The sequence below is a fragment of the Penicillium lagena genome, assembly GCF_028827675.1.
Source record: "Penicillium lagena strain IBT 129212 chromosome Unknown utg000007l_segment0_segment0, whole genome shotgun sequence".
Lineage (NCBI taxonomy): Eukaryota > Fungi > Ascomycota > Eurotiomycetes > Eurotiales > Aspergillaceae > Penicillium > Penicillium lagena.
In genome coordinates, this window is record NW_026623228.1 from 2280719 (window position 1) to 2302860 (window position 22142).

The 22142-nt window shown below is 45.3% G+C and overlaps 6 protein-coding genes across 6 annotated transcripts; 3 read left to right on the top strand and 3 right to left on the bottom strand.

Moving 5' to 3' along the window:
* Positions 1-1096: 1096 nt before the first annotated feature.
* N7510_010467 (uncharacterized protein) lies at positions 1097-4496 on the top strand (the record flags this gene model as incomplete). The annotated part of the gene is made up of 7 exons (XM_056982392.1): positions 1097-1108; positions 1162-1483; positions 1538-2364; positions 2418-2525; positions 2578-2826; positions 2896-3127; positions 3190-4496. 7 exons carry the CDS (start codon positions 1097-1099, stop codon positions 4494-4496), a joined length of 3057 nt encoding a protein of 1018 aa, XP_056830228.1.
* A 1728-nt stretch (positions 4497-6224) lies between these two features.
* Positions 6225-7989, bottom strand: N7510_010468 (GMC family oxidoreductase; the record flags this gene model as incomplete). Its single annotated transcript, XM_056982393.1, has 2 exons — positions 6225-7875; positions 7916-7989. 2 exons carry the CDS (start codon positions 7987-7989, stop codon positions 6225-6227), a joined length of 1725 nt encoding a protein of 574 aa, XP_056830229.1.
* An 827-nt stretch (positions 7990-8816) lies between these two features.
* Positions 8817-9785, top strand: N7510_010469 (uncharacterized protein; the record flags this gene model as incomplete). The annotated part of the gene is made up of 2 exons (XM_056982394.1): positions 8817-9171; positions 9250-9785. The coding sequence occupies 2 exons, from the start codon at positions 8817-8819 to the stop codon at positions 9783-9785; spliced, it is 891 nt and encodes a 296-aa protein (XP_056830230.1).
* Positions 9786-13619: 3834 nt separating this feature from the next.
* Positions 13620-15407, bottom strand: N7510_010470 (MFS transporter; the record flags this gene model as incomplete). The annotated part of the gene is made up of 1 exon (XM_056982395.1): positions 13620-15407. One exon carries the CDS (start codon positions 15405-15407, stop codon positions 13620-13622), a length of 1788 nt encoding a protein of 595 aa, XP_056830231.1.
* A 2682-nt stretch (positions 15408-18089) lies between these two features.
* N7510_010471 (isocitrate lyase/PEP mutase family protein) lies at positions 18090-18863 on the bottom strand (the record flags this gene model as incomplete). The annotated part of the gene is made up of 1 exon (XM_056982396.1): positions 18090-18863. One exon carries the CDS (start codon positions 18861-18863, stop codon positions 18090-18092), a length of 774 nt encoding a protein of 257 aa, XP_056830232.1.
* A 1532-nt stretch (positions 18864-20395) lies between these two features.
* On the top strand, positions 20396-21364 carry N7510_010472 (NmrA/HSCARG family protein; the record flags this gene model as incomplete). Its single annotated transcript, XM_056982397.1, has 1 exon — positions 20396-21364. One exon carries the CDS (start codon positions 20396-20398, stop codon positions 21362-21364), a length of 969 nt encoding a protein of 322 aa, XP_056830233.1.
* Positions 21365-22142: the final 778 nt, after the last annotated feature.

Sequence of the window (22142 nt, forward strand, 5' to 3'; positions counted from 1 at the left end):
GATGCGGGGGGAGTTTTTCTTCGCCTCGCGAAGCATTCTCCCATTACGACCGTACAATTTCTTGTTCGAAAGTTGGTTTATCACGCGCTTTCCGCTGCCTCCGCAAAATACCCCGCTCGCCTCAGCGCGACTTCTTTTGAAGCGACAGCGCCGGAGAGCGCGACGAACCCGAATGCCTTAGCCTTTGTCTAGGAAAGCCGGGAAAGAGCCGAAGATATTATTGTTGTAGTGGACAAAGTCCCCAATTTGGAATAAAATAGCGCCTTCGAACTTTCAAAGGTTCAATAATAGAACGCAAGATGAAGGTATTTCCTCTATTGTAACTAGTTCCTGACACGGTGCCTTTGTGCCAATGAATGGGTTGACATATTGGTGGAGCGGAGTAGATACGCCGCTCGCTAATAACACGGTAAGCACTACTTTTGTTTCTCAAATGCATGATGAAGACATGTGCAGGGCTTAGAAAAAGGGGTTGGGTCTGATTTAATGCATTGACCACTCGGAAGTTTCACTCCCTCTTTCTAGGCGGCTTCAGGCGTTAGGCTTTATGCAACCTTGGCGTAAGCGATGGCTAAACTTCTCAGTACTCAATAATTGAGTCTCGGAGCCTTCTACTTCCGAAACATCCAAGAAAATCGTTCCCAATCAAGGCACCTCTATCTGTCTTTCTGCTAATGATGTCCGAGCGACCGACGGGGTTTTCTTGGCAACCCTTTCTTGGAGCTCCCCGCAAGCCACCACTTCACAGTCGAGCGGGCAGGGTCTGCTGCCCCCGGTTTTTTTAACGCCGAGCCTCCCTCGTCCCCTCATTATACTGGGGTAAGCAGAGCTTTGGCCGCTTGTATCTGCTGCCCTCGGCTCCTTTAATACCGAATATCCGGTTCTCCGAGTCTATAGTTGAGAACGACATAAACTATGGTCTTCGCAAACAGAAGACTTGCAAAGAGTTCAACGACTCATTCACCCATTATTTCGACCTTTAGCCACCTATCCAGGCCTTTGGCCTTCTCGGCATCGTATATATATATTACCCTGTGCCCTCTTCGTTCGTCTGACGCTAGACGTGAAGTAAGGATTAAGCCTTATATTTCTCAGTATGAGACTTCGTGTGAGTCCTGCTAGCCTATAGTAGAAGGGCGGGATTGCTCATAATGACACCAGAATATCTATCAAGCCGCTTTCTTCGGTAGCATGCTTCCTTGGCAAGTCGCTTGCTTACCAGTGAACCATACCGACGACCAGGACAATGCCGCAATTAAGGCAGGGACATTCCAAAATCCATCAGCGAACGTCCGACCACGTTTTCGATACTGGGTCCCTGACGCTTCCGTCGATCTTTCTTACGTGGCCGATGATATTGAGGGTGCTGCTGCTGCAGGTGCTGGCGGTATCGAGCTCCTCGGCTATTATCTCTACGGTGCCAATCCAGGGACGTTCGTCCCCGTGGACTGGTCTACCTATGGTTGGGGCACTCCAGCTTGGAGTAAGTTCTGGCTCTGCCCTTAGCTAGTAAAGCTGTGGCCGCTAACGAAGACAGAAAAACTCTTTGACGCTGTAATTCAGACCACCATTGAGCATAACTTGATCATGGACTTCGCTATGGGTCCAAATCAGGGCCAAGGAGTCCCTGCACATGAGGGTGATGATGGTCTTCTGTGGGACCTCAGGCTCAGTGAGACCTCCATTGCTGTCAACGGCTCATTCAACGACACAGTACCCGGCTGGAACACTGGCAAACTTCAAGCTGTCATTACTGCAACCGTCACAGACTCCGTGGTGACATCGGGTAATAAGCCAAGCTTACCCAACGACGTGGCCTCTAACAGGACGCAAGTAACTCTCGCGACAAAAAGTTTGCAGTTATTAACCGACAAAGTTGGCCCTGACGGACACTTAGAAGTGGACTTCGCTTCTAGCGAAGACGTGGGAATGGAACGCCTCATCTTTTGTGTATATCTCTACCACCTCAACGCATTGGCTCAGGCACAGCCTACCTCTTTGTTGGGCCCGCAGACGCCTCCAAAGGATTTCATTCAGAACGGTTCATGGACAGTTGACCATTTTTCTGCGCGTGGTGCAAACCTTATGACTGATTTCTGGGAAAAATATCTATTGGTAGGTGGTACTAAAGAGGCTCTAATGAAGGTTGGCAACTATGCGTGGGAGGACAGTATTGAAATCGACCCGGACCTGTATTGGACGAAGGAGCTTCCTGAGAATTTCGAAAAGAGGCGCGGTTATTCGGTCGACAAATGGTACCCCCTGTTGTTTCACCAAAATTCCCTAACCGAGCATTATTCCACCTGGTACATAACCGACGAATCGGATGCTGGGAACAGCCACATTGCGGACTACCGCACCACGGTTTGTCATGACGTGGTACATCGCTGGAGCTACGTGGGCTAACGGGTGTATAGCTGACGGAGGGTTATGCCGAATATGTGGAAGCTCTTACACAATGGGCCAATGCCTATCTCGACATACAATGGAGCTCACAAATTGGATATAACATGGCTGTTGATATGGTTCTTTACACTGGCTCCCCCCGATGACCATACCAATGGCTGACTCTGGTAGCAAACTGTCATACCCAAAGCGAATGCCCCGGAGACGGAGTGTCTCGCCTTCTCCGAAAATATCGACAGCTACAGACAATACACTTCACCAGCTAATATGGCAGGCAAACGTGTAATTTCCACCGAATGTGACGCGGTTGCTAGTAGGGTATACCAACAGACGCTGCCAGAGCTTGTTTGGTCTTTCCGACGATCTATCGTTGGGTCTGTCAATAATATTGTCTTTCATGGATTACCTTATTCGGGATATGTACGTCCAACTGCCTCCCTGTCGTTGTGGCAAACTGCTGTCGGGTCAAGGTCACTAACAAGCCTCCAGTATCCAAACACTACGTGGCCCGGGTTCACCACCTTTACTTACGCGTTCGCCGAGATGCACGGAAGGCATCAACCAGGATGGGAATTTTACTCTGACTCCATAGGATATATTGCCAGGCTTCAATATATCTTCCAGTCAGGAGTGCCCAAACTGGATTTGGCTTTCTATCAAAAACTTACTACTTATCCTCAAATTCCAAGGAACTATCAGCCCACTGATTTGGAAGATGCTGGTATGTTGAAAAATTCAGTACTAAATTGTTTTTGGCACAATTATATCCTGACATGAATGCAGGCTATAGTTACGGCTACCTCAACCCCGACAATCTTGCGTTGCCTGGAGCCTACGTAAAGGACGGGTTCCTTGCTCCTGAGCTGCAGTCTTACAAGACTCTTATTGTTCGAGGCAACGATACTATGACAGTTCAGGGTGCGGAAAGAATTGCAGAATTTGCCCATCAAGGCCTGCCTATTGTGTTCTCAGGCCGCATACCCACCTACCTGGCTAGCTTTAATTCTAAAGGCGCAGTGTACGTGAACAAGACACTGGAAAGCATAAGCCACTTGCGGAACGTTCATCATGTGCCTTACGATAACTTGGCAGACAGCATTTCATCTCTGGGAATTCAGCCACTGACAAAGATAGACACTGATGGAACCTGGTACACCCACTGGAGGCGGGATGACCACAAGAATGAGGATTATATCTTTGTGTACAACGACTCTCCCATGTCGACTGTCAGCGCTCCTGGCTTCAGCGAAGGGACTGTCGAATTTCACTCAACCGGAAAACCTTATTTTTTGGATGCTTGGAGCGGAATTGAGACCCCAATCCTCAACTACACGCAAACCAGCTCGGCCACGACAATCTTTTTCCGCCTTGCCGTAAACCAAGGCATCATCGTAGCCTTCAAAAATCACGAGAGGCCAGGATTACACTCAGTTTCTGCTTCCTCAAACGTCCTCTCCATCACCAATTCTTCCTTCGGCTTAGAAGCTCACGTTGGTTGCGGCGCGCAAGGCTTCATCAAAACTTCCACTGGAACGACACACGAGGTGCCATCGACTTCTGCCAAACCGTTTAAGCTTGGGAATTGGACACTGATAGTCGAGCACTGGGACCCACCCTCGCCGCTCTATCAGCCGGCTGTCACGGCCATCAAGCACAACACCACTCACCTGATTGGAGATCTTGTGTCCTGGCAGGAGATCAGTGGTCTTCAAAACGTGTCTGGCCGTGGCTACTACGAGACGATATTTGAATGGCCCCCGTCCGATGATGCTTCTGGTGCTCTACTCTCTTTTGGCCCAGTTGTTCACACAATCCGCGTTGGGATTAATGGATACTCACTTCCACCGCTGGACACAACTTCGGCTACAGCTGATATCAGCAAGTACCTTCGGCACGGTATCAATAAAGTCCAGGTTACAGTGTCTACGACATTGGCAAATGTGTTAGCACCAATTTGGGAAGACCTTGTCTCAAGCGGATCGCCGCCGGCAGGCATATTTGGTGCCCCCACGGCTCCGAGTTCTCCAACGAACTATGGTCTCCTATATCCGGCTGTAATAACTCCTTACCGCTTAGTCAAAATCCTATAGCTCGCTGATAAATGTCATTTGTGCTTGAACTGAGTCTCACAATCGTGGGAATTGTGATTTCTTGGGCATTTCTTTCATTTCATACATAGACGACTGTCCCAGCCGCTACAAGCGCGGCGCGGCGGAGGTCGTCGGTCCTCGCGGTCGGGTAGGTTTTGTGGTGCTTACGTAGATGGCCATCAATCCAGTGCGGGTTTATGCCTATCGCGCAGGGTTGGCAGATCTAGACGCGAAGGTGTCCGTAGAAGGTAAATAGGTCCATATCGAAAGAAGAATTTTAGCGCGCAGTCGATCGATCTACACCTATCGTACCCTCGCGCGAAGGCGAAGGGGAAGAGATCAAGATTTTGGCCTTTTAAGAGGAGACGCAATGGTGATAACAAAGAATTAGCTCTTATTCGCAGATATATAGTCCTCTCTCCCTCTCTCTATGAAATCAATACCACGCGTCGCGCCGCGTTTTCTAATATGATCGATCACAAAGCGATTTATCGATCTCGCGAACCCAACCCCCTCTCCAATAGAATCGAACCCCCCTCCTATAGTAATGGGACCCCCCTCGGTTCGGGGCACGCACGCGGCGGGGCAGCAACGGCCACTGGAAGCGGCCTCCACGGAGCATCAGACTGCAGTCCAACGGTCTGACGATAATTATCGCATAAATCATCGCATTATCGTGTCGTCTAACAAAATCTCGATGATAGTTATCGTGCGATAATATCGTCGAGACCGATTATCGTGAACACCCCTATAAATAAAGTGCAGTTGCCGGTCGAATTGATATCCACGTCGAAGAACACTCAAGCCTGCTCAGATTATTCGTACTTCATACTCTCGTCCCACCCCTGTAGCCACCAATCAACCTTATTCAATAACACACCCTCTGGAAACAATTTGTAGTTATCCGCATTCTTAACCGCCTTCTGAAGATACTTGCCATCCTCGGCGTTTGCACACTGGAGACAGTCTTCGCGATCCAAGCAAACAACGGTCATTCCATCCAATTTAATCGACATATCCTCGACTATAAGACTCAATGGGTTAACAAATATTGTATCCACTTCTCGAATTTCTTTACTCATTCATGCCATTTGTCGCCATATGTAATAATTCATGCACCAGAATTCCCGCTCTTGTCCCTAATTGATCAATGGTCTCGGCACGCCTTTGCAATCAACATCCCTATCGTCCGGCTCTTCTCTAGTATGCAGTCGCTCGAGAATCCGGAGCCGAGACCCTTCTGGGCCTAGCAAATTTGCAACATATAGATTGTTCGCCATTAGGATGATCGGATCGTTACTTGAGATAATATGGGGAGAAACAGCAGTGAAGGCCTAGTGACCCTGAATGGCCCGCACGTTCTGTCTGATGCCAAACCTAAAACAAACCAGCGCTCGCTGAAACTCAGGGGAACCCACACTGCAGAACACGTACGGGATCCGCAACACACATGGCGGGCGGCGGTGAACCAACCACGTATAAGATCGATAATCATTGCCATTTTAATACGAGTCAGCAATCATCGTTCCTATTTGATGTGAATTTTGCTCAATTGGTGAGATCGGGGTTTCGCATTGATCAAATGTAGTCAATTTTATGTTACAGTAACCAAAGAACTTGCTGCGCTGCAAAAATATGGGATGTTGATTTACATAATCTAAGTGACGAGCCCGACCCATCTCACACAGCGAGACACGGCAGAGCTTATTGCTGTCTATTTAAATACCGTTACTGGCTATACTCTGAAATGATCCGTTCAGCGACCCAGGCTCCTACTAACAAAGCTACCGATGCCGGATGACTATTTGGCATAACAGGTACAACGCCAAGATCCGCAATACGCAATTTGTTCAAACCACGGACCCGGAACGACGGATCAACAACACTGTCGCCCTCATCATCTCGCGGGCCCATCCGTGTCGTTTGAGTTGGATGCCAAAGGGTCATGACATGCTCGCGCAGGAAAGCAGCGATATCCGCTTCACTGTCTGAATTAGGCCGGATCCTTGGTGAGGCAATATGCGGCGACACAGAATCGGTATGCTCAATCACCTCGAGGGCTTTGCGAGTATATGAAATGGCGGAAGTAAAATCCAGCCCGTGTTTATCGCTGAGAAGATTCAATTGAATATTCGGCGCATCATGCCAGTCGGCTGAAGGGAGGATAATACTACCCTCGGACTGGGGGGCAAGGCCAACGGCGACGAGAAAAATGTTTGGTTTACCAGGCGGGCTAGGTCCGGGTTTCCAGTTATTTACGGCGAGCAGCTCGAGATGTGGTGCATTTTTGCGGCCTAGCCAGCGCTGCGTTGCGAGTGGGAGTTCGGAGAAACAGGCGTGGTCTACCATTGCCTTGTCGCGATCGAAGATGACGACCGCGTTAAATAGGTCTTGGTTTGCGATTGGTTCGAACACAGCCGGGACAGATGTGTCGGCGAAGCTTTCATTTGTCTCCCACTGAAAAGGTATTGCGTAATGATCTTGGAGATGTTGTCCGACGCCAGGAAGGTCGGCTATTAGTGGAATTCCAAGCTCCTTAATATGAACTTTTGGTCCAACGCCGGAGAGAATCAGCAGTTTTGGTGTGTTGATCGACCCAGCAGATAAGATGACTTCCAATCTAGCGGTGAAACATTGCTCGCCGCCATTTTGTTCGACCCCTTCGGCTGTCTTGCCCTCGAAAAGAATGCGCGTGGCTTCTAACCCTGTCTTGATTACTAGGTTGTCCGGTTTGTCAGTGAGGAATGCCTCAGATGGTGTGGAGCGGAGATAGCCGTTCGCCGTGGACATTGAGGCCATAATGCCATAACCAAGCGAGCTCCCAGCAACGATATGTTTGTTCTGCAAGAAGCCAGCTTCCTCGGCGCCCTGGAGAAGCTTGAGGTCTCCTTGTTTGAGATATGTACTGTACGTCAAATTGAACGGCCCGTTTGCATCTCGCGGAATATCGGTGACGAAATCTTTCAGAGGAACATCAGTCATGGCATGTAACGGATATTCGGAATTCCCTGTGAGAGTATGAATATTATAATTCACTAGGCCATCAAGTAGGCGCTGAGTGTCGTTCCAGTTGAAGAACGAGTCGCCGCCGACTCTAGCCTGCCATTCGGCAATGTATTCCGGGGTCGGGGGTGTCCAACAGAGATAATTGATGTTGGAGGTACCACCCAGGGCTTTGCCTCGACTGACATCGATAGGGCGGTCGTTAAGTTCTGGTTCGGGCAAGGATACATAATTCCAGTTGATATCAGCGTGAGATGTATCTGAATCCCAACGGTTGGCAAGGGACAGTGATTCATTGCTCGGCTGGGGCCCTCCAGCTTCAATGAGGAGTACAGACGGCTTGAGGTCAGCGTTAGCCAGTCGAGTGGCTAGAACGCTACCCGCTGGGCCACCTTTCAGTCGAATTTGTCAGTAACAGTGCAACAATCTGGCCAGAGAGATGTTTAATGCCAACGACGATAAAGTCGAAAATTTCTCCGGTAATTTTCATATTGTGTTTGGCAAACTCAACCTATCGAGTTTGACCAGTTTTACTTGGGAGTCTGTTGACCCTTTAATAGATATGAAATATGTGAATGATTTATAATTCAAAAATTGAGCTTAGGTGAGCGCTCATGCGCCAAAGGACATGTAAAAAGTTATCCCATATTTCCATTTTCACACGCTGTGGCGAGCCGCGCTGCTCCATGAGCTTGCTTAGAGAGCTGATAGTGTTATAATGGACACGGAAATGATCATCAAGACTCCTCGTATTAAGGCTCAACATAGTCAACTTCACGCAATAGTATGTAATCAAATAAGAATCTAAGTAACTAGTTAACTCAAAAGGGTAAGGTATAAAGTCATATAACTACCGAATTAGGTAAAGTCAACTGCGACTGTCTTCGGCGATATCACATGAGAGCTGGAATACTTACACTAGCTCACCATGGTCATGCTACATCTCCGAATTTGGCGTTAAACTTAATGCTTTTTCTTGTTTCGAATAGAAGAATCAGTAGGTTAGCCAATCATAGATCTGAAGTCGCAAATGTGCAATGCAACCTGAAACCGACCGGAAGCAAAGGGAACATGGTATTCCAACCTTGACGAATAATTCTAGATGTTCTAGGCTCGCTCCATAAGTCCGAAGCTGTTAGAAATCAACAGAAGGCTACCGAACTCATTCGCTGATTTGAAATCAGTATATCGTCTTACAGGGTTATAAAAAATCCCATGATTGAGACACAATAATCTGTATCAAGCAACAAGAACAGTATCATCATTTCGATTGAAGGAAATCTTGCAAGCCTCATAGAGGATCGATATCTCCTCACTATGTCTCAAAAGATCGTCACCGTCGTCGGCTCCACAGGTCAACAAGGCAAGGCCGTCATCGCAGCATTTGCCGGAGATGCTCAGTATCGCATCCGTGGAGTCACTCGTAACCCCGAATGCGCTTCCGCGCAGACTCTTGCCTCTCAGGGTATAGACGTCGTGAAAGCCGATCTTAATGACCTCAAGTCTCTCATCACCGCTTTCGAAGGCTCACACGTCATCTTCGGAGTTACAGACTACTGGAATCTTTTTCCAACCCATGGGCCCACGAAGTCGAAGGAGATCGAACTCCAGCAGGCCAATAACCTCGCCAAGGCAGCATCGGCAACTGCAACTCTTGAACACTATATCTGGAGTACTTTGCCTAAGGGAAATAAGCAATACCCAGTCTACCATTTTGAAGGAAAATCCGAAGTTGACGATGTCATTTGAGCTGATCCGTTCTTGCTACAAAGGACTACGCTGTTCATGACATGTTTCTATGCCAATAATCTGCAAATCGCCTCTTTCCGCCCTTACTGGATTGAGACAGCAAAGCAGTATGTTCAGTTCACCACCTACGATCCCGAAACTATCATTCCATTCATCGGTTCTGTGGACAACATGACTCCTTTTATAAAGGCCATCATTTCCAATCCAGGAAAGACAAAAAATGGCACTATCGTCATCGGCAGTATTGGACAATGGACAGCCAAAAAGTGGGTTGAGGAATGGGCTGCGGCCAGGGGCGCTCAGGCACAGTTAGTGCAAACTTCCCGTCAGAGCTATAACGCCTTGTGGCCGTGGCCCCGTTGGTCTGAAGAGTTTGCTCTTATGATGGATTACTTTAAGTTTGTCCCTATCCAGGAGTGGACTGAACCTGGAGTTAACATCTTGACTGCGGAGAGCTTGCAAGTGAGTCCTGTGGAGACTCTCGAGGAATGGGTAAGAACATATCAGCTTCCTGAGTCTAGTTCTGTTAGCTACTAGTTCTCTTTGTCTTGGGAGCATTTCTAGTAACCATGTTGCTTAATCTAGGGATATTGTTGTTGTGTTTTTTACTACCCCCTTCAAACTTTTTCTTCAGAATAACCCTTTGCATTCTTTGAGGAATTCTATAAGACGAGAATGGTATAAAGAGTTAGCTAGTCGAAAAGTCATATTCCAGTATTTTATTTGGTTCAAAAATGATGATGCAGCTGTTAATCGAAGTCTGATTTTTCGTAACAGTCTTCAATTATATTATATTCCTTTCCGGTTAAGGGGATGATCTCATAAATTAACTAATATCGAATATGAAGTTTCATTGAAAGCATTCACAAAGTAGCATGATATTTCCCAGTCGAGCGCGGTAGAGATGTATGAGGTACTCTAACTCAACCTGCAGTTGTTCCACTTCTGTATGTAGTAACTGGTTCTCTTGTGTCACATACTCTGATGACCTTTCAAGGTCTGCCTTTTTGTGCTCGAGGTCTTTCAGATACTTCTTTCTGCGTTCACGAAAAGCACGCTGCGCTGCGCGATTCGATGCCTTGCGTTTCTGAAAAGATCAGTAACTAAGCGCTACGGAGGATGCTAGGAAATAGAGAGCTCACTGAGTCTAGTTTCAGAGGGAAAGGCTTTCCCTTAAATGTTCTAACTATTCGATTATCGTTTACGCTGCTCTCCACTTTTCGCTCAGTGTCGTGTGATGTAGTATCTCTATTGTTGTCAGCCAATAGATTGTCATTGCTCTTTCAAGATATACTCATACAAAGGGTCACGTGAATATGAGAATGTAAGGGTATCATCAAACCTGAGATCAGAGAAGACACCTCTTGCACATTCGCATCCAAATTTATGGATCAAAGGCTGGTCATTTTCAGAGGACGAAGATGTTGAATGAGGACATGACGACGCATGGCTGAGGCAACTGGCCAAAGCTATCTTGGGCTGAGAAAGGCCCTCTTGTTTAGCGTGCGGCTGAACATAAGGTAGTCCTTTTGTTGAAAGAGTGCTGAAGAGCAAATCTTGTTCGCCGAAATGAAGACAAGTACCTTGCGAAAAACAAGAATTGGAATCCGTCATGCTGAAGCGTTCAGTTGCATGTACAATTCGAAACAAAATTGAAGACAATAGACCGCGTTTCTTGATATTTTGTGTTTTCGGTGTCACCTTGGATAAGGAAACTCGAGAATCCGGAGGCAGTTACAGGAGGCAGTTACATTAGATTAGCTAAAGCAAGTGTGCCAGCCACTTCTTTAATAGTTAGTTACAGCTAGCTCCGGTGCTTACAAATATTTTAGCAGAATAACGTAACTAATCCACAAGCGACCCGACCACCCCGAATACGACAGTAAACTCACGCATTCTTATGAGGTTTAGAAATTTAATGAAGCTGTTTATAATTCAAATAAGTTAGTTATATATATTCGCAAGTTACCCATGTGTATTTTTTGATAGTGCTATAAATTTTTATCATCCTAAATTTCAGCTAACATTAACGTTAGTTTACCCTATTTATTATGCCCATTAATGGTATCGTGCGGGTAATCAAATAAAATTAACTTATGGTTCGCTGAATACCCCACATTGCTAGCTAGATAAGTTACAATATTAGAGGGTTAATAGAGAGTACTTGGCATAGTCATGAGGAATTAGGGGCCGATGTGTAACACCTAAAGCTACAGGGCGTAGCTAAGGGAATGGAATCAGTTTTCTGAACGTTTTAGAATCGCTACTTACAAAGAGATTAAACAAGTAAGACAAAACCATGCAAAAAATTGCACGTAATGAACTTGACTCTAGTTAGCTTTTGAAACTAGTCTTTTTAGTAATTGTTACTTAACAGAACCTAGTGTTCCAATACACCGCCATGTGCGAATTGTACAGCAAAAAGCGGAGAAAAGCTGGCAATAGATTACTCATTCTGACAAATGCCGTCTGCGTATTTGGCCTTGCCTTTACTGATTGTGTGCAGATTGGCGAACGTATCAATACCTCTCCTTGGAAAAATCTCCATGATTTGCCGCATACGCTTTAATGGCCCAAACAAAGCAAAACTATAAAGTGCCGGATAAACGAGAATACCATACTAGTACCTGTGTAGAATTCTTTGTTGATGCGTATTCTACTGTTGGCGCAATTAGACTTCGTCATTAGGCTAATGAATTTGGCATCAGTCTACTATCTTAGGTTAGCACTACGCCACCTCATGCACATGCAGATTAAATGGAATTGGATGATGTTAGCCAGGCCTTTGAAACGGAAAATCATAAATTCTATCTTATTTTAATTTTTCGGTTCTGGCAGCTGACCGCTGGCTCAATGTAGCTGTTGTATGGAACAAAGTGGTACTCGCATCCTGAAGGAAGGGTCTAGATTTGGGCTTGGTGTTTGAATTGGGAGTGGCGTGATACGTTCATATTTCAAAGTAGTAATCAGTGATAATTAGTGATAACCAGCCCACTCACAAGATTTTCTGAATTATCCATATTTCATTGCTAGTTAAATATATATCTCTTTCAGGATGCAAACAGAGTTCTAGATAAGGTGGAGCTACAGTATGCTTCTCATGCAACTCGAAATTACAAATCTTTCAATCCTCCAATTACATTACTTAGGCTGTACAAAGTCCAGGCTGCTATATTAACAGCTCACTAGACTTCTTCCGTTGTATGCTCCTAAGATTTCCTCGGCATCTTGATTGAATTTAGCCACTGTGCTCAGCGGCAATGTGGGACCAACGCTGGTTCTAGCCACTCCAATTTCTGGTCTTTTCGCATTCAACTCTCCCAAAAGCTTCATCAAGACATCCAGCCACTCGTCAAATACTTCGACTGGCTCGACAACTTTTCATGATGTATTCCTCCATGGTCCGAGCCTTCCCAGGAAAGACTATACTTGATTCAGCGACAAGATAAGCCTGTCTGCAATTGATCACTTGTTGAAAATTTCCGTCATGGTCCAAAATATTCATCTCAAGCTTTCAACAATATCGGATGTTCCAAATGAGCGTGCAGAAACCAGAACTTTTTTCATTCCGTCCACTGCCTCTAATTGTGCCGTGAATGTCCTTTGTCGTTCCATTGAACTTTATTGAAGTCTTCAATATGGACTCCAGCGACGCCTGCCTACCGTAGTTACGTTCTTGCGTCGACAATCTCGTCTCTATCGGGTTTGGAAGTCAATTGAGAACTGCTCTCCGAATTTTTGACTGCTTTTGATATGTGTTTGGCGGCAATTCACGTTCAATTCTCGTGTCAAGTTGTCATTTTCTAAATCGGCGGAAGCAACAATCGCGCAACTGGCAGTTGCAGTGACTTTTGACGTTTGTAAAGAGTCGACAACGATGGGAGACGGTATATAATAGGCACTGGCTAGAATCAATAGAGATCCAGAGTTGTGAGGTGAATTTTAGCCTGTTACGAGAATATTCCTCACCAGAGAGTAATAGATAAGAATCTCCTTTGACGTAGTAAATACTGTAACTTTGAATAATTACAGAGAATACTAGATCAACCAAAATTACTCAGGAATTAATATTTTTACACCATTAAACTAGACTGATAACTAATTTAGGCAGAGTTTGGGTTATTTTCAAGTACGGGGTGTGTAGATTTATCTCGAGAATGATGCTACTACCTAGACGCCGAGGCAAAAGAAATAACTTTTTAGAGTCGATTGATATCTTATAAATTAAAAACAAAAAATGCCAAATATGCATTAATTTATGACTGATTGACCGATTGAGAGACAAGGCTTCGACGCCGAATGGATTGGTAGGTGACAACAGAGAAATAGAATCTCCGGGCAGCTACTGAATTTCAATCGATTGTCCCCATTCTAGCTCTGTGCGAATCTGGACCGGGCGTGTAGCTTTTTGCCAAACATGTAGATAGCAGTTGTTCCAAAAATTCCAATGACACTCAAGCCTCCAAGAAGGGAGACACCTTTGTTGACACCCATATTGATGAATAAAGGTCTCGCAAAGATAACAGAGCCACAGGCAACTCCGGATCTCCATACACTGTTTCCCGCAAAAAGAGAAGCAGTATACTTTGGATAGGAGAATGGGAGATAGATGAAAAGAGATTGCATAACCCAGAAATGACCGATGACGAAGATTCCGACTCCAATCAGAGGTATCGCGCAAGGAATATTCGAATTGGCGGTCCAGGCAAATATGAAAAGACCGATTGGTAGCAAGAATGAGCCTGCAATTGCTGGAACAAGTCGATGTTCCTGCTCCCGGAATCCGTTTTTGAGATTGTCTGGCATCATGTAGAATTGTAGATAGATGAAGTAGCCACCAATGGCGATGCTCACACCAATGAAACAAGATAAGAAAGTCAAACCAGTTTGTCCCAAGTTGAAACTGTAGAAGACCGGAAAGACGAGAGGAAAGACTTCAAAAAAGGTGTAAAACACTCCATAAAAATAGCCTGTGTAAAGATTGACAAAGAAAATCGATGGATCTTTCATCATGATTTGCATCGGTCTGATCAGTGTGGCGACAAGTAGCTCAGTGGCTTTGATATGACGTTGATCGATTTCACTTTGGGACTGAAGCCTTGATTCGCCTGTTAGTTTGCGCAACCGTCGTGCGCGCCTCAACAGGATATTCGAAGGAGAGGTTTCCGGCATGAGAGTCAAGAGGAAAAGAAGGGCAATTGAAGCCATCCAAACAATCTCCCACATAGGCCATCGCCAACCTTTAGCCTGTGCAGCGAAGCCTCCGATAAGCGGCCCGAAAGCAGGACCGGCCCAGGCAGAGAATACCCACCACGAGAGCCCAAAAGGTATGTAAATCAGAGAAAACATGTCTCCCACGGTTGCTCCTCCATTTGCCAAAGCAGGACTGCCGAAAAATCCAGTCCAGAATCTCAAAGCCAAGAGTCCACTAAAATTATTCACAACGGCCGCAGGAAAGGATAAAACCCAGAAAATAATAAATGTTAGAAAATAGACAGGATTTCGGCCGATAATGGGGATTTCAGTTAGAGGAGAAAAGAGAAGATCGCCAACACCATATGCGAGAACGTAAAGTGATAGGCCGACCGTAGAAGCGACGGCGCTGACTCCAAAATGTTTCTGAATCCCCTCTTCGGCGGCAGCATAGGTTGGCCCTGCGCAGTACACTGTCCATGTATATATGCAAATCACGAAAACGACGAAATATTTCTTTAAGCTGGACCAATTTTGAGGATTGGCTGGGTCATCTGTCGTATACCAATCGACAAGAATGATGCCGTCTGATGTCTTCTGGGGCGCGATGGGAACAGATTTGGTACGAAGTAGCTCAAGTTCCCGTTCGATTTGCATTCGATTGTTGCTATAAGGCTCGGTGCGAATACTGCTTGTCGTTCTTATTGGTCGCAGATTCTCGATGTCCAAATCTTCTTGGCGAGGAATAGATTCGCCAATATCATCGCTCTGCACTGAGCTCGAGATAATATCACTCGAATTTCGAGATTGGTTCTGACGAATTGGCTTCTCGTTTTTTTCCAGTTGAGCGATGTATTGGAGAGGCAGTTCGAAGTCGTCTTTTTCTTCTGGGTATTGTAAAAACCGGTTTCGGGATACAAGCCGTATGGCTTGACCGAGAGGCGCCTCTCGGATGAGATCAATCATGTTGTGTAATGACTTGATATGGGGTATCAAAATTATTCGATTCAAAGTTGCCTTTTGACAAATATTGCGCGCAGTCTGCGCCGGTGGCTCGGGATAATCAAAATGTCTTCAGGAAAAATTCAAAGCAGGGTATCGGATAGGCTTTAAATAAGGGATTTAAACCGTACATTCAGAGTGCTGACCAACTTCAAGCGAGTTATCAGCGAAGGAGTTTGTCATCGCCTGATGTTCTGATACCATTTCATTAACGTCGTCGCTCGGTTTATATCTCTAGTACATTCTATCCACTTCGATTTATCAAATCCAGCCTTTGAGTCATGAATATTGCAGACTGAAGTGTTACAACCTTGGTTCGTTTGATTTTGGTTTGCGTAAGCCTCTGCCCTTGAAAACCTGAGCCTTGTCCAACCGGAGCTGTAACGGGACTTTCTGGACTCTGCCGTAGTACAGTCAATCGCTGCTTTGGTCTCTTGTAGATATTCAAAATTGAGTTTCGAACTAACGTTAACCGTGAATAGTATATAATCTTGGAGTAAAAACGCCATTTAAGGTTAGCGCGCTAACTAACTATAATGATCGCTTAGTCAGAAATATCGCGTTGGGGCGCGATCGCGTTTTAGTGTCCAGCTCGCATGTGGATTACGTTAACTAGAGACATGACTTTGCCCTTGCACCTCATTAATTTAATTACAAAGCTAGCGCTTATTGTAGGGATAGCAGTGAGCCGCACTTGCAATTACGCGTTTCTTCAAGCATGTTGTATAACTGCAGTATTGCGTAACTATATTTTCAGATGTAACTCTTCTCAGAAAAAAGCCCAATTCAAAATATATAAGTTATTGAATTAATATTAAAATAATAGAGTGCAGACCCGAACGTCGAATCCGTGAGATCAAAGTTTTTCAGATGTTTAAAAATTGGCTATACTTTCTCTTTCTATTGCGACACGCTACGAAAGACGTCTGGATTTCTAAACATATCTTTGTCCGGTTCCATGCAGGGGCAGTTTCAACAATTTCTACGTATTAAGACGCATAGTCATCGGAGCCCCTTTACTGCTCTCACTAGATTTTAAAAGTCAATTCACCTCAGCTTTATAATGCAAGCTGACAAACGCACTCAACTTCAATGGACCGTGGCGAAGTCTTGTTTAAATATGTTATCCACTTACCTTTTTAGGCAATTATATGAGAAATTGGGTATCTCGCTCATAATTGGTTAGACCTTTTTCACTAACAATAGCTTATGGCACAATTCGGTGCTCAAGTCAATAGCAGCAATGGCTGACAAATGGCATTGATCACATCATCTATGTAATAGCATATTTCCAATGATCTCGCACAGCCTTCAGTCGCGTAGCTTTGCAGCAGATATTAACATGTTAAAAACGAACTCCCGGATTGTAGACACCAATTCTATTTTTTTGAGGTTTTGTATTGATCTATTTAATAAATCCACGTGGTAGTAAACCCGAAATTTCACACTTGACTTTTTTCCCGCGCCACTGGTCATCCGCCGAGGTATGTCAACAAAAAGACCTATCCAGAGGGAGTATTCTGACGGAAAAGAAAAAGGGAGAAGCTGTCAGTAGCTACCAGGCACTTAAAACCTTTGAGAATTGAATAAAACTGAAATAATTTCGCGAAACCTCTCCAGATGTTGGATACGTAGTATTTCGAGCCCGAAGTTTGAACAAGGAAGCCCGCTGAGACGACCTGCAGGCTCAGTTTCAAGACCATACGCGCTTTTTTGAGGCTGTTACATCCAGTTATCGTCAAAGAAGGACTACCTCAGATGAATGTGTCTGCGGATGTGGGAATCTTCATCGGATTTACCGAAATCATGGTTCACTCTGCGGCTCATAGGAGGAGTAGTAGCAGGAAGCAATTCATGGTAAAGCTGATATCATTTCAGCATGAATTTACGCAAGGTTGGGAGATGCATCGTAGCATGGATAATCGAATGCTCCAGGTAGAAATTAGGCAGTCAAGTTATTCGTTGACGTGGATAGCCAAGTCCTGCCATCTTGGCCTTTTCAGGTCGAACAGACTAGCATGCCTGATACTGTGAGCGCACATCATAATATCGACTGCTCACCTGCTCTCTTCCAGTATAATCGAACTGTAGATTTAAAATGATTATTCTCGCTTGATAGCTGCGTTCCATCGGGGTTTGAGCCAAACTGGTTGTAAGAAGTCCTCGGTGCGAGGATTCCAATCTAGGAAGGATTTTCAGCTTACGTTTTCTTCAGGTCCTACCCCCGCAGGGCCTGTTCAGGCACCTTTTGATATATGAACTGTTTGCCCCTTTATAATCCAAGAATCGAATACCGGCTCTTCAGGAGCCGTTGATTTATCAGTCCGAATTCTGGACGATGATTTTTGATGCCTTCGAAATCTTCGGGTATTGCGTTCGCTTTTTGATATTCACTTTTTGAACTTCGTTCAATGTCATGTACTAAACGCTTCTACGCTTAAGGTGTTATTTTGGCTGTTTCGGAGCATAGAGAATTCATTCTCAATTTTTCAGCTGCAGTTCCCTGGTTCATGCCGGGAACACACGGACCAATGTTACACATGATATCATCAACTCATCTGTACGATCAGAAATAAAAGATTCTCATTATATCTACAATTTAAAATTGTAAATACTAGAGCGGCTTTTCGGCAATAATACTGATATCTAAAGCTCAAGGAGTGACTTGGCAACTTCTCTGATCTTTTCCAGAGCTGCAAGTTGAAGTGCGGGCCCAACACTAATCCGAGCAACTCCAATAGTCGCTAGCTCTTTCGTAGAAAGGCCGTTCGTGGAAGACTTCAAAACGTTCAAACGCCCATTGAATGCTTCCACTAGCTTGATCACTTCATCTTTGGAAATACCTCCTCGGCTTGAGCCTCCCCAAACAAAAACGGTGGTTGCACCAGCATCAAGGTATGCTTGACCGCGTCTTATCACCTCGTCGAGACTTCCATTGTTGACCAGAGTGTCGCATCTCGCATTAACCACAAAATCGGGCATGCCGGCAGCTTTTGCGGTGCTGAGTACGTTTTTGATTCGATCCGCTGCTTCTGACATGCTGTACATTTCTTTTGTCTCATTGTCAAAATCTTCGAGATTGACACCTACAATCCCAGCTTCCACGAGCTCTTTTACTGTGGATTCAAGTTTTTCTCCGTATCCGTCTCTTATATCGATAGTTAAAGGCTTGCCAAAGCTTTGAATCGAGCTGGCAATAGCTTTCGCTGACCGGACAATTTCTTGGTGACTCAAGTCTTCGTCTTTCGTGCCCGCAGCCTCTGCGACGGCGTAACTTGCTGTTGCTATCGCTTTCGAATTCGGTAAGGATGCAACGGCTTTAGCGGAGGCTCCATCATAAACATTTGCTAAGATGATAGGGCGATGGGGCTGGTGAAGCTTTTTGAGGGCCTTTGCAAGAGCGTTTCGTGTGCTAGCCATATTTGCTGGCTTTGTATGTAAATCTGAGTCTTTGAGAGTGCTAATAGATTATGTCCAGGAGAAGATTTGATCGGGCCTAAATATGCCTCGATTGCATAAGAGTGTGGAGCGTACATATGACGTAGCGAGTGTAATATAGCCTTTGATTTCAAAGAAATAATTTCAAAGCAAGCCGCGTTGGCCAAAGCTGAGGGTTAACAAACTCTACTTATCTACTAGAGCTAAAAAGGAAATATTCTGCCATATTCAATAGCTAAGAAACACCACTTGTAGCTACGGCAATACCATTACGATGAGATTGCCTCGCTGACCAGCTAGCTGCCATAAGCCGAGAGAAGTCGAATTTCAAGCCCGACTGTTGGCAGCCTAAGGATTAGTTGTCAGATGCGAGTTTCATTAGGCTCAAGACCAGATAGGCTAGACAAGTTTCAATAATATTCTAGAGGTATAAAGCCAGTACACATACGTTCCCATTGCGATTTGTCGTAATCCCAACCTTAATCTAGCATTACCTTATCAAAATAGAAATTGGGAAAAGTTACCATTGAACCATGGCCAGCAATATGTGACCGAAAGCGATTGATTTGTGAACTGCGTGACAACTACTGGTTTCTTAATGATAGGTCACAGTGGCACTGAAAGGGGATGAATAATCGATCGTCTGACGGATATTTCACATTAGCGCGAGCTACTAGCCAAAGCCGCGATGCGGTGCGCTAACCTAGATAGGAAATCTTATTTTAAACACTTTCCCCAGTTAAGCTTAGCTTACGATTTCCTTTAATTAGTAAGTGTATGATGGTTGGATTATCAGCGGAGCTCTGTGGGGCTCGACCCGGTATTTTAGATTTAATTCTAACCGTGGTACTTGAGTAGTCCGTATCAGAGTGGCAGGGCAACACTATCCGTGTAGAGAATCCCGACACAAACTCAATAGCCTCCCTTTGTCGCCAAAAGATTACGAATACTTTAAATCAAAGCTGAGAAGGAAACGCTCAAACTAAGTTTCGACTTTGAGTTAAAAAGCCGTGCGCCCACGATTGATGCTCTTAGGTAATATAAGAAGGGACCCTACCTGCTCGTGAGCAGGTAGCTACAATTTACTAGCCGAAGGGGCTGGAATAGCTGACGGAAAGGGTTATTTTCAAGATCAATAATATTTCCGAATTCGAACGCATGACTCATAACAGCTTTGTATCTTAAGCAGAGTGGCAGTAGTGGATGCTGATCCTGGCTGATATGATCGGGTCGTATTGGCAATATTCAATTTAGTAATACAGACCCAATGCGAAGCCGCGCAAGACAGGATACCGAACCCGAAGAAGAAAAATGATACGGACAATAGCAAGATATCGACGCTTAACGCTGTCAGAAAGGCACAGTGGATTTGAAATCAAAATTTGCTATAGCATATAAATAGTTCGATGTGCATATACTGGAGTAAGTTTATATTCTTCCGCCTTAGAACTCGCTCCACTGCTTCTCTACCTCCAATAGATATTTCAGCGACATACAGTTGTCCTCTCGCCAGCATGTCCCCAAAGGTCGTCACCATTGTTGGAGCCACCGGCCAGCAAGGCAAGGCAGTCATTGCAGCTTTCGCTAATAATCCTGAATACCATATCCGTGGACTGACTCGCGAGCCGGACGGCCCCGGCGCTAAAGAACTCGCCGCTCAGGGCATTGAGATCGTTAGAGCCGATATCAACGATATCTATGCCACTACTGCTGCCTTCAAGGGATCTCATATCATCTTCGCCGTTACTGATTTCTGGGCACTATTTCAGATGCATGGATATATGAAGGCCAAAGATGTCGAAACTGAGCAGGCTATCAACATGGCCAGGGCTGCTTCGGCAACATCCACTCTGGAACACTATATCTGGAGCACCCTGCCCAAGGGCAACAAAGACTACCCTGTGTACCACTTCGAATCGAAATCCGTTATTGACGACTTTATCCGTAAGGACCCAGTGTTGTTGGCCAAGACCACCTTTCTCATGGTCTGCTTCTACGGCAATAACTTACAAATTGCTTCTTTCCGTCCTTACTGGATCAACACTGTCAATAAATATGTCCAGTTCACCACCTACGATCCTGAAACTGTCATACCTTTCATCGGCGATGTTAGCAACCTCACTCCTTTCGTCAAGGCCATAGTTGGAACTCCAGAGAAAGTCAAAAATGGCACTATGGTTATTGGTAGCATTGGACAATGGACAGCTAAGAAGTGGGTTGAAGAATGGGCTGCAGGAAAGGGCGCGAAAGTGCAGTTGATGCGCGTCTCTCGCAAAGACTACGACTCCTTGTTCCCATGGCCCCGCTGGTCTGAAGAGTTTGCCCTCATGATGGATTATTTCCGTTTTGTCCCACTTCAGGAATGGATTGAGCCCGGCGTTAACATTCTGACTGCGGAGCACCTGAATGTCACCCCAGTCCAGACCCTGGAAGAATGGGCCAAGACCTACGAGCTGCCTGATGCGAGCTTGTCCACCATCTGATTTGACGACTGTCATCAGGAGTTGCCGCAGACCCGCGCCTATGGGTCACTGGCAATTCGGCCGACAAGGATAAGAACTAGTTTACGTATCGAGTACATAACAAATTAAGCTTACTTTTGTTTGAACCTCTACTCTGCACCTTTCACTTGCCTGCGACACGAGATCTGCTTTTTCTTCCTACAGGACATGATCATATTTCCGACCAGGTTGGTTTTGCGCGTTTCGTTCTATGCATTCTCTTTCTAGTGTGTCCTTGTAATCTGCATCGCTCTCCTTTTCATCTAATATACAGGATGTAAGTGACGGCATAACGAGAAAGGCAGTAAGATCCTACTGTATTAATGATCGAAACGGTTAACTAGCGCTACAAGCTAGAATTTTCAGCTGGTGATAAATGATAAAACAAATGAACTCGATATTGTAGCCAGCAGGAAATCTGAATTCGTTACTAGCACGTCAAAAACTTTTGTCGCTTCATCAGAGAAGAGAATCCCTTCCACGACAAGCCTAATAAAAATGATGTATCTGTTACCTAAGCTGGTCACTTCCCTGCCGTGGCGAAGTCTAATTTTGATCTGCCGCCTTCTTACCTTTTCAGGAAATTGGATGAGGAATTAAGTATCTCACTTAGGAAATCCCTCGCACTTTACCCGTTCAAAAACTGCCTCCCTTGAGTGACCACCTCTATCCTATTAATAATACTCTATGACAAACCTCGGCGCTCAGCTAGAGCCAGAGCTTACAAACAGCTTCGGCGACATCGGCGATAATGTTCTTA